At 33.0% G+C, this 12,010-nt stretch overlaps 1 protein-coding gene across 1 annotated transcript; it reads left to right on the forward strand.

The window, feature by feature from the left end:
- Positions 1-7,720: 7,720 nt before the first annotated feature.
- LOC141632223 (protein FAR1-RELATED SEQUENCE 5-like) lies at positions 7,721-9,459 on the forward strand. The gene is made up of 4 exons (XM_074444785.1): positions 7,721-7,754; positions 8,683-9,105; positions 9,280-9,347; positions 9,445-9,459. The coding sequence occupies exons 1-4, from the start codon at positions 7,721-7,723 to the stop codon at positions 9,457-9,459; spliced, it is 540 nt and encodes a 179-aa protein (XP_074300886.1).
- Positions 9,460-12,010: the final 2,551 nt, after the last annotated feature.

The raw sequence follows: 12,010 nt of genomic DNA on the forward strand, positions 1-12,010 counted from the left end.
TGCGCTCCATTGTAATTGTCTTTTAGGCGTTATTTGGGTTTCTTGATTTTCAGGTGAAAAGATGTCGTCTACGAATGTTTTGAATGTTGAAAAGTTCACTGGGAGAAATAGTTTTGGGCTATGGCAGTTAAAGATGAGAGCTTTGCTTAGACAGCAAGGCGTATGGTCTGTTATCTCAAAGGCAAATTCAAGCAGTAGTTAAATCGATGCGAAAAGAAAGCAAAGACAGATGCAGAGGTGGTCTTGGAGGAGAAGGCTCATTCTTTAATTCTGTTATCTTTTTCTGATGATGTTATGGTTGAGGTTGCCGATGAGGAAACTGCTATAGGTTTGTGGTTGAAGTTGAAATCTTTGTATATGACAAAGACTCTAACCAACAAGTTGCTTCTTAAGCAGCGTTTGTTTGGTCTTCGTATGCAAGAAGGTACGTCTCTCAAGGACCATCTAGACCGTCTTAACTCTATTTTACTTGATTTACGTAATTTAGATGTTAAGGTAGATGATGAGGATGCTGCCTTGATTTTGTTAGTTTCTTTGCCAAATTCGTTTGAGACTTTTGTGGAGTCGTTTGTTGTTGGTAAAGATTCTTTGACCCTAGAGGAAGTAAGGTCATCGCTTCACACTAGGGATTTGCGCCGAGTAGCGTCAGGTGGTGTTGTAGACAGTAGTCCTGTAGGGCTTGTTGTTAATTCGGAGGGTTCTAGTAAGGGTAAAGCCAAGTCTAAGGGTCCTCGTAAGAATGTCCGCAATTCATCGCAAAGAACCAGGTCATTGGAAAAATCGGTGTCCTAAGTTGAAGGAAGTCGGTGTTTCTATTTTTGCACAAAAGGTTGTTAAATACGATTCTGAGGAAGATTATGCTCTCGTTGTTGATGTTGTTCCACGTTCTTCGGATAGTTGGATTTTGGATACGGGATGTGTTTATCATATGTGTCCTTTTAGGGAATGGTTTACTTCTTATGAAGCTTCACATGGGGCTAATGTTGCTATGGGTGACGGGTCTATTTGTGAGGTGCTTGGAGTTGGTACTATTCGGGTTAGGACATGTGATGGTGTTGTTATCTTTCTAGAAGGTGTTAGGCATGTTCCACGTTTGAAGAGAAATCTTGTATCACTTGGAATGTTAGTTGATCGGGCTACGATTTTCAAGGTGAAGGTGGATCGTTGTGCGTTGGTAAGGGTTCTTCATTACTTGAGGGTGTTAAGGAAGGAACTATTTATGTCCTTCAAGGCACTTTGTCTTTGATGTTGAGCATCGTAATCATTCTTCTGTCTCTCTCGAGTCTAAGTTGGGGCATATGCAACTTGGATATGTGAATGATACTTTGAAGCACATCCAGTTTGGGTCACTTGGGTCACTTGGTGATAGTCTGGATAATTCGGGTTTGGATAGCCTTAATGAGAATAGTAGTGTTGACAGTAAGGTGGAGTTTATTCCGGTACAGGTCAAGCTACAGGGTTCTCAAGACAAGCTATCTACTTTTGTCTCTGCACCTCAATGAGGCGGTCTGCGCCCCAAGAGGTGGGGCGGTTTGGGCTCCAGGTGGAGCTGTTTGTGGCTCTTGAAAGAGAGCCGTTTGGGACCTCATAAGGGGTCATTTGGAACTTCGACGGGAGTTTATTCTTTGGAGCTTTTGGGTTGGACTATCTTGTCTAACAATTTGTACCTTTGATGGAGGTAATTTGTGCTCGCTTAGAATATTGTTTTTGTTTTGGTTTCGACTTGAGTTTTGTTGCCTTGGTGTAGGCATTTTCGTGGTGGTCATGACACCTAGTATACTCAAGTGAGACATTTGTTTTGTTCGTGGCGTTTGTGTTCTTTTTGGGACAGTTTGGTACGACGGTACATTTAGCCATGTAGTTTGGAGGAGATTTTGTTTTGGAGTCTTGTGTGTGTTGTTTTGGTACACCGTTCCATCTTAGTGACATTTGATATCTCATATATTTGTGTTGGCGTTTGGTAGCTTTTGCCCTCTTCGGAGTTTGCTGCGTTTGGCCATCCTATTGGTATGAAGATATGTTGCGTACTTAGTACAATTGGTAGTTTTCAGCTTACTACATTGGGTACTTCGTATATTGGTCACATTTGTTGCACACTTGGTTCGTTTGTCCGTTTGTGAGTTGTGTTCAAGTCAGTGGAGACTACCGGGACAGGTAGTGACTTGAGGATCGACACTATTGAAGCTGATTTGGGTTTGGTTCTTCTATGTTGAGTTCGTGTTTGAATAATTCAAGTCAAGGTGGAGATTTGTTAGGATTTATGCCTTGAATTTGTGTCGAAGACAGACTAAATTTAGGTAAGAATTAAAAGCGAAGTTTGGGAAACAATGTCGCGTGAGTAGGCGATTAATTGATCGATACTTAGCAATTTAGCATTGGAAACTTAGTGGGTGTGGGCCCACTAAAGATTTCCTAATTGTTTTGTAAGTGAGTTTCATGCGTGAGTTTTCCGTAGATTAGGAAATTATTTATAGTAATTTCCTAATTACTTTTTTCTTAATTAGACTAGATATTTTATCTTGGTGGAATAAATATATAAAGACCCAAGTATTATTTTAGGTTAAATTAAGAGAGAGATTTGAGAGCACAATAAAAAGGGTCGATTTGTGAGGTTCCTTGTGAAGAAGAAAACTCGGTTTGTTCCTACTCTATTATTGGTGTTAAATCTGTCTTTGAAGATCGGAGGAGTTTGTTCAGATCTTGGTAGGCCTCAAGATTATTTGTCCTTCGTCTTATTGGGATAGTCTCTTTTTTCCTTCGAGACTACTATATTTGTTGGTAGAATAGGGTATACTTTTGCCTCATATTGAGCCAGCGCGTGTGTGGCTCTCTCATTGTTGTACTATTTTCTCCACAATAGTGAAATTTGATCTCCTCGCAGGGTGGACGTAGCCAGTTATTTTACTGGTGAACCACGTTAATCTTTGGGTCAAGTTTATTTACATTCTTTATTTATTGTTCTTATCGCCTTATCAATTAACTATTTGGGTAACGAGACGCCTCCGTTACAACAGATGATGATGGGGACCTTACTAAAAAAAAGCCTGAAATCCACCGTCAATCGTTGCAATTCATGAAAAGCTCAATATTTAAACCAAATGCAACTGAAATACCAAAAATTAAAAAAAAAGTTCACACAAACCGGCAGAAATATGACGCTTAAATAGATACGCCTAAATAAATAGAACACAAATCATTAAACAATAACGAAATCGCACCTCTAACACCAACTCATAAATTTAGATTAAAAAAATCAGCAAAATACAGCAAATTCAAACGAATTCGGGTTGAATCAAAAATGAAAGATCAGATTTGAATAAAAAAAAAAATTACGGAGTACTTGAATTAGAGCGGTGGAAGCAGCGAAGATTATGTAGAATTGTAAAAAAATACTCCGAATCAAAATGCATACTCTAAACCACAAAATCAAAACTTAATACCACCGGAAAATAGTAAAAACAAAATAAAGACAACAAAAAAACCAACGAATATCAAAATTAACAAGGTAAACAACAAAAATAGTACTTGATAAAGGTGAAATAGAGCAAGGAAAGAAGATATAATTACCTTGAATTATGAACTGAGTAGTATTTCAGAGAGAAAACGGAGGAAGAAGATGGAGTAACACTTGAGTAACAGGAAAAAGAAGAGAGAGAAAGAGTGTTTAAAAGTTAGCAGTGATCGCAGGTAAGAAAATGAAAGGAAATTTGTGTAAATTACAAGTTTGCCCTTAATGATGCCATCGTAAAAGACAATTAGAATGTAGTGTGCGAGATTCAATCTGAGCGCCTCATTTAAATCTAATCTAATGGTCCAGATTTATGAGCACAAACTCACCATAAGAAACCAAACTCAGAAGATCCCAACTATATATAAGGCAGGATCCGGTAAGTTTGTCACTTTTCGTGAGTTACCCCCGCATATATATACAATTAATCTAACAAAACTAATTCCTCACAATCAGACGTCACAAAACAAACAACTGCTTATCTCTCTCAATCTACGTACTTTCGTTTCTCTGTTTTCACATTAAACAAAAAACATGGAAAATCAGTCAAAATGTTCCATGATCATCAACAATTTCATCAAATTTTTCCCAGTTTTTTTTTTGTAATTCCATACGATTACAACAAATTCATTCACAGTTTCAAGTATTTCAATTGAAACGATCAGTTTTTCTTTAATTAATAGTCAAATTTCGGAAAACCCTAACGCATCTAATCAAATGAAGGTATGAATATTATTTACGATTTCTTAGCTAATAATCGAATTACTTCAGTGATTTTCTCGTAGCTATTGAAATTAAATACCAATTCTAATCAGATTTCTGTGATTTTCAAGAGATTAATGAATTATGACGATCGAATGATGAATTCTGATGATCAATCTCTTTCTCATCAAAACGGCAATGAATTCAGGTGAAAATATGTGTAATTCAGGTGAACAATCTCGTTTTTCATTATGTTGATTACTTTAGGTATGTTATTCATCATTAATTACAACAAATTCTGATAAGATTTCATTATATCTGGGTAATTTGCAGGTGGAATGACGCTGAAAAGGAATAATTGATGCTCAATTGAATAGTTGACGTCGTGTAATAGAATAACTGATGTTGTATGATAGAATAACTACGTTACTGTAATAAAATAACTTGTTTACTGAGAATAAAGTTCTCTGATATGTGTGGTTATTTTAATGTAGAAACTCAGTTATTGTAATGAAAAACATAGTTATTATATAGTTAACTTAGTTGTTTTCTGAGAATAATGTTCTCTTGTATTTATAGTTATTTTAATGTAGAAACTCAGTTATTGTAATGAATTACTCATGTTATTGTATTGAGCTGAAACTTAAATATAGCCAACTTTCTATCTTTGTTTTGTTTTCATCTTGTTTAATTGAATAACTCGGCATTTTCAATAGAATAATTCATTTTCTTCAATGAAATGATTGAGATTTAGTGAGGGTTGATAACAACAAATCTGATAAGATTTTGAACATCAAAGGCAGTGGGAAGAGATTGATATCCAACAAGAATAAGGCAATTGAAAAGGTGGGCAAACCGAAGAGGTCATGTAATAACTGCACACAAATGGCACACCATGATAAACGAAACTAACCAAATCCATTTGTTGAGGATGCTTTAGAGGAAGAAAAAGAATAGGAAGATGAACCGGGGGGGGGATGGATAAGAAATTGAGTAAAAGAAGAGGAGGAAGATGCGGTGGAATATAAATTTAATAGAAGCAATACTGATTTACATTGCAGTAATTGATGATAGAATAATTACGTTAGAGCAATAGAATACAATAACTGTTGTAACTCTTTAGAATAACAATTCTAACTCTTTACAATAACTACATATCAACCTCTTAATCATAGCCTTTATTTCCGACTTGCTATAATTTTATGACAATATCAGGTAGAAGACAATGATTGATTTTTTTCTTGTGAATAATTACATTAGACTATTACAATAACCATGTTTGTACTTTACTATATTTGTTGAAATAAAACAACTGTTTTTGTACATTGAAAAATTACATTAAACTATTAGAATAACCGTGACTGACCTTTATAATAACTATGACTAAACATTACAATAACCATAATTGAATATTACAATAATTGCTTTTGTTTATTGGAATAACTGACTAATTAAAGCATTACAATACATGGCTGGTTATTGAATGATCTCACAAGCTGAATACAATAACTTGTACGGATTCAAATAACTGGTTATGTGCATCGAAAGAAATTAACAAATTGAATTCAATAGCTGCTCGTATGCATTGAAATAACTGCCTTGATTTAATACAATAACCATATTTAAAAAAACGTTTTATTACACATTCATCAATTCAATATCCACCATTAAATCTAATAATAAAAACACATCACTAATTATTCTAGCTCTTTGGCTGCTGTCAACTTGGTTAACTCTTTTCCCACCAACTTTTCTCGATTTTCAAATATGATCCTCAACCTGCAATATATCTTTCCTGAGATCCTCACGTATTGCAAAAGATATGCTCTTCCATCATTTACATCCGACATCATCATAATACCCAACATATCAAGCCATATAGGGGATTCTGTCTATTTTCCACTTTATCATCGACGGAATGTTCTTCCCCTCATATGTGAGCATGTGATACATCGTAAAAAATCCCGATTCATTATCGTTCAGCTGCTTTGTTTTCCAATGAAAATTAACATCAATAATTTTGAATGTAGAAACGACAATCCCCTTCTTTTGATGTTTTCCTTGTTTCCAAAAAGTCACAGAAGCAATCAACCTATTACATGGACAAACGGAAAAGAAATAGGAATTATATAAAACACAAAATACAACTTCAGAAAATATATAACACTGAAAGAGAACATAGTAGATTATATACCAACACAACGAACAAGAAGTAACTATAAAATACAATAACTGAGTTTGAATAATATAATAACTCGATCAAAGTAATACAATAACTGTTATTAAACAGATTATACACTAACAAAATAAAACAAGATGTACAAGATAAAATAACTGAGTTTGAATAATACAATAACTCGGTTAAAGTAATACAATAATCAAGATGTAACATAACAACAACTGCATTTGTAAGAACATCATATAGAATATCTAACTCAATATATTACAGTAATTGGTTTGCAAAATGACTATACCTGACTTTAAAACACTAACCAAGGAATAACTAAATCATATAGAATAACTAAATCCTTATATTACAATAACTACATCAATATATTACAATAACAAATAATTTCAACAAATACATTATCTTCATTAGAACAAAAACACAACGAAATCACCAAAAAAACAGGAAGAACAACATCAAAATACAATTACGAAACCCTAGAATTATGCGAAAATAATAGAAAATGTAATTTAACAACAAAAATATGACAAATTGAATTACATAATGAAAACGATTAAATAAATTGAAGATTAGACACACAAAATACAAGAAATTCAAATAAAGAAAAATAAGATCAAGTACAAAAATAAACAAAAAAAATAGTATAATAAGAAGAAATGCATTACCTGATTGCACGAAATTGAAGATGCAGACGAAATAGAATTACTGAGCACGAAAACAAGCACGAAATCGCTCTGAAAAAGGAGAGAAATTGAAGATGAAGAACACAAAATAATTAAAATTGATTATCGCAGGATATTTTTTTGTTCCTGCATTTTAGAGAGAGAAGGAGGAGAGAAGAGTGATTTTCTAGTAATGAGGGAGATTGAGAGAAAAGTTAGTATTTATAGTTTGGGTAAGATTTAAGTCCCTTATATTAATTGAGTCCTTAAGTCTTTACTAGAGCCTTTGGATTCGCTAAATAGTCCGTGTAGATTTGGTGGCTTTATAGGGTTATTAGGCGTGAAAAAGAAAAAGGAAATAGGTTGAGCAGGAGAGAGAGTGTGTGTGTCAGTGAAATTCTTATTACCCACTGTATACATACATTAACATGCAGACTTGTTCAACTACCTTCCTCAACACAATACTACACAAACCCCACCAAAACACAATTTTAAAAAACCTCAACTCAGCTATGCATCCTTCCTGGCGATAATTTTTAGCAAATAAATATCCTACTTTCTTCCTTCATCATCTTCCTTCATTACATTAAGAGGACAACGAAGATATACTTCGAACAACAACAAGTAGCCAAACAACAAGACCATATTCCAACATCAACAATGGCTGACTTGCAGATGATACCTTTTATCGATGGTAATTATTGGAAATTTTATTCAATTGTTTTAACAACTTTAAATATTCATTCGGTTTTTTTTTTCAAAAAAATTATGTTAAATATCAACAGTAGCTTAAATATGATAAGTCTATATAATTTAGGTTATTTTAAAGCTCGTTTTTTATTATTTGAACTCTTTAATTTCACGATATAGCTGGTATTTAAAAATGTGGAGAGTAGTGTTTCACGTTTAAACAATGAACTCTATGTCAACATGAGTGTGTTCAACATGAAGTCTATCATGTTCAACGTTAAACAATTACTTTTTTTCTAGTTAAGGTTATAGTTGAAATTACAATTATCCACATTGGATTTTTTTTTTCGTAGATAAAATTACAGTTGTTTGTAATCTTTTAAAATTATACTTTTTGTTATTAATAAGACAGTCAACATAATAATCATAAAGTTACAGTTAACTGACTAGGTGAACAGAAATAAATTGTAACTGTAACAGACAAAAGTGTAGTCCTGACAAACAAAAGTGTAATTTTAACATGAAATAAAAAAGTGCAACTGTAACAGAAAAAAGTGTAATATTGTCGGACAAAAGTGTAATTGCAGACTGAAATTAAAGTGTAACCGTAAAAGTAAATTTTGTAATTTTAACAAACAAAAGTATAATTTCAGGACGAAATAAAGAAGTGTAAAGTGTAATTTCAGAATAAAATAAAAAAGTGTAACTGTAATAGTAAAAAGTACAATTTTAACAAACAAAAGTGTAATTTCAGAACAAAATAAAGAAGTGTAACTTTAATAGTAAAAACTGTAATTTTAACGAACCAAAGTGTAATTTTAGCAAATAAGTGGGTTACTTTTACATGTTATAAAATGTGTAACTATAACCCAAATAAAGTGTACCTCTAAGGGACTGTTGAATACAGTTGTTAATCATTGGATTATTGACAGATAAAATTGAGCACAATGGAAAAAGAAAGCCGAACGAGGAAGAATTTTGCAGGGAAGTTGAAAAAAAGTTTACCCCATATGTTGGGCAGGAATTTCTGGAAATCGAGGAGGCAGTGACATTTTATAAGATTTATGCTATTGCTTGTGGTTTTGATGTGCGGAAATACACGACAAAGAGATGGCGTGGCGGGGAAATAAAATCTAAACTGTTTGTTTGCAACCGAGAGGGATTCACACATAAGGGACAAGTGGAGAGTAGTGGCCGCCAGGATTCAAGTAGGAAACACAAAGTCAGGCGCGTTGGGTGCAAAGCGAGGATTAGGCTATTTATGAGAAATGGTGAATTATTGATTGGACGATTTTACAGTGTCCACAACCATGAGCTCATATCTGCCAGAGACAGAGAGTTTCAAAAGTTGTCATGTAACATAACAGATTATCACAAAATGATAATCCATTATAATTCAAGGGTGAGTATTCTAGGTATTTTTTTTTTTTTTTTTTGCAAAAAGATTATCATTTCATTCAATAGAGAAAGAAATTACAAGAGAATTTTCTAGGTATTTATTACTTTGGCTTAAAAATGACACTGTGTAGGGTTTGCTGAAGTTATCATTTTCCTTCCTAAAATTGCAGTTTTGTTTGTTAGAATTATACTTATTTTGGTTTGTTGAAATTACACTTTTCTTTATTACAATGATTGTTTTAATGCTTAGAGTTACACTTTTAAATATTTCTAAAAGTTGTCATGTAACATAACAGATTATCACAAAATGATAATCCTTTATAATTGTGAATATTCTGGGTATTTATTACTTTGGCTTAAAAATGACACTGTGTAAGGTTTGCTGAAGTTATCCTTTTCCTTCCTAAAATTACAGTTTTGTTTGTTAGAATTATACTCATTTTGGTTTGTTGAAATTACACTTTTCTTTATTACAATTATTGTATTAATGCTTAAAGTTACACTTTTAAATATTTCTAAAAGTATGTCATTATTTAATAGCTGAAGATAGGAGCAACGAAGACTTACAAAATATTGAAGGAACATGTTAATGGGTCACTACTATAATAAATGGCAAAGAGACCATTGGAAATAGGCCTAAGAGACAAACATAGAGATGGTCTCAAGGTCAAAGGTCTCTTAGAGTAAGAGACCATGCAAAAAAAAAAAAAAAAATTGTTTCTTTGAAAAAAAGTTAGAAATCATCTTTTCTAAATAAATGGTTTCTTTGTCCACTGAAAAGAGACCATTAAAGTGAAAAAAATGGTTTCTTACCTCACAATTATAAATCAAACAACAAAGATAGATGGTTTCTTTCCTAAAACCAAGAATTAGAGAAGTGTAGTTTCTTTGATTTTTTTTTATTATTTTTTTTATTGAGCTGCGACAGGTCATTGTTATTTATAAGGCCATAATGAGTTGATTTGGCGTATCGTATACTCGTGTTTCGTTCAACATGGCACACATACTAAAGCTGATTTTAAAAAAAATACATATATATAATAATAAAAAGTGTATTTGTTTTTACAATCACTTAACGCAAACAATATTTTGTGTCATTAATACAAAAAAAAATATGACTAATTTACCCAAAAAAAATCACTTCGGATACCAAAACCAAAGCAGCCAGTGTCACTGAAGTTCCTTCTAAGTAGCTCATAATCCTTGACCTTCAAACCACGTTCAAGGAGCTCCATAGCCTTCTCGCCTGTTACAGTCACGTAGCAGTCGATCTTTCCCTTACGCCTGATGGCTGATACCAAAGGACCTCACAGTGTACCTAGCTGTTGAACACAAATCAATCTACTGTAAGATACTGAAACTGACACCTGCTTCTACCCAAAAATAACGGTTTCAAATCAACTGCTAATGAAACATAATGCAACACTCAATATATATATATATATATATATATATATATATATATATATATATATATATATATATATATATATATATATATATATATATATATATATATATATATATATATATAATAAGATCAACTAAGTCTATGTCTTACATGTGAGTCCATGAGTTCCATTGTCTACCCTTAGATCATGTTATTGAATGACTTAGATTAAAAGTAAAAAGCAACTAATAATATTATTCTAATGGCTAAAACAATTACCTCTCTCATCCTACCACTCATAGGTTATTAGCATGCATGCAGGTTGTCAATCAAAACATCACACACACGTCCTAATGACTTCCCCCCATTTATCATATCTCTATTATTCAAAATTAATTTTTCTCCAAAATTTTCCCCCCAAATTAAACCCCAGTAATTTCAACCGCCCTAAGAACGAAACTGCTCTCAAAATCCCCCAATTTTATCGCTTTTTTGTTACCTTATTATCGGTTTCTTCTCCATTTTCTTTTCTCACTTGCAAACAGCCATTTTCGTAAATTCAGATTACTTCAGAAGGTAATTTTTTTTTGGGTTTTTAGAGTTTTATGATTTTTTGTTGGGTTTTTAGAGTTTTATGATTTTTTCTCTTCATTTATTTAGACCTTTTTTTTTAATTTATTGGACATTGTTATGTAATTGCACTGTATTTGATCACTGTGTTTTGTCACCATTGTTGCTGTACTGTTCTATTTGATCACTGTATTTGCTTTCTTCATTTTGATTACCCAGTTAGTTTTAGCACATTTAGGACATGTAGGACATTTATTTTTGATCACTGTATTTTGTCAACAAACGTTTTTAGCACATATGTTCATATTCATTAAGATTAGACAGAGTTTTTTGAAAAATCCCACTTTGTTGCTGATGCGATCCCGCTAGGTGTTCACAAATTAAGATGTGGTCGTTGGTCACGGTCGAATCAAAGCACAATTTATAGCTTAACAAGCAACTCTACAATTAGTAAAGAGGCAAGTAAAGGTCGGATCCCAAGGGACGGGAGTTGAAATGAGATTTCTATTGTAACTAGTGGTGTCTAAGGGGTGTCACAAATTGGGTTGATGTAGAAGGTTACTAAACTAGAATAACAATGAAAATAAACAAGCAAGATGAATAAAAAGGGGTGTAAACAATTGATTAAAGGCACTAGGGTGTCATGGGACTATAGGGGAATCATGGGATATGATCATACAAACATGTTCTTAAATTATAAGCAAGCAATTATTGTTGTGATGGATTGAGTTGGGTTATATCTTACAATCCTAGGAAAGTTTGGGTCCCGGAGCCGAATCGATTAGATTGTACAACACCTACAAGTCGACTTAAGCTTCCCTACTCAACAACATGCATGGTCTAATGAGACCCGAGTTGGGTTATGTCTTACAAGTCTCATTGAAAAGGTAGGAGATGATAGT

Source organism: Silene latifolia, chromosome Y (assembly GCF_048544455.1).
Source record: "Silene latifolia isolate original U9 population chromosome Y, ASM4854445v1, whole genome shotgun sequence".
Lineage (NCBI taxonomy): Eukaryota > Viridiplantae > Streptophyta > Magnoliopsida > Caryophyllales > Caryophyllaceae > Silene > Silene latifolia.

Bases quoted from the DNA above. Each gene is read 5' to 3' on its own strand.
- LOC141632223 (XM_074444785.1), top strand. From the start codon at position 7,721: ATGGCTGACTTGCAGATGATACCTTTTATCGATG. The intron at 7,755-8,682 runs GTAATTATTGGA...GATTATTGACAG, and splicing joins GATGATACCTTTTATCGATG to ATAAAATTGAGCACAATGGA. The intron at 9,106-9,279 runs GTAACATAACAG...GACACTGTGTAG, and splicing joins AGAGTTTCAAAAGTTGTCAT to GGTTTGCTGAAGTTATCATT.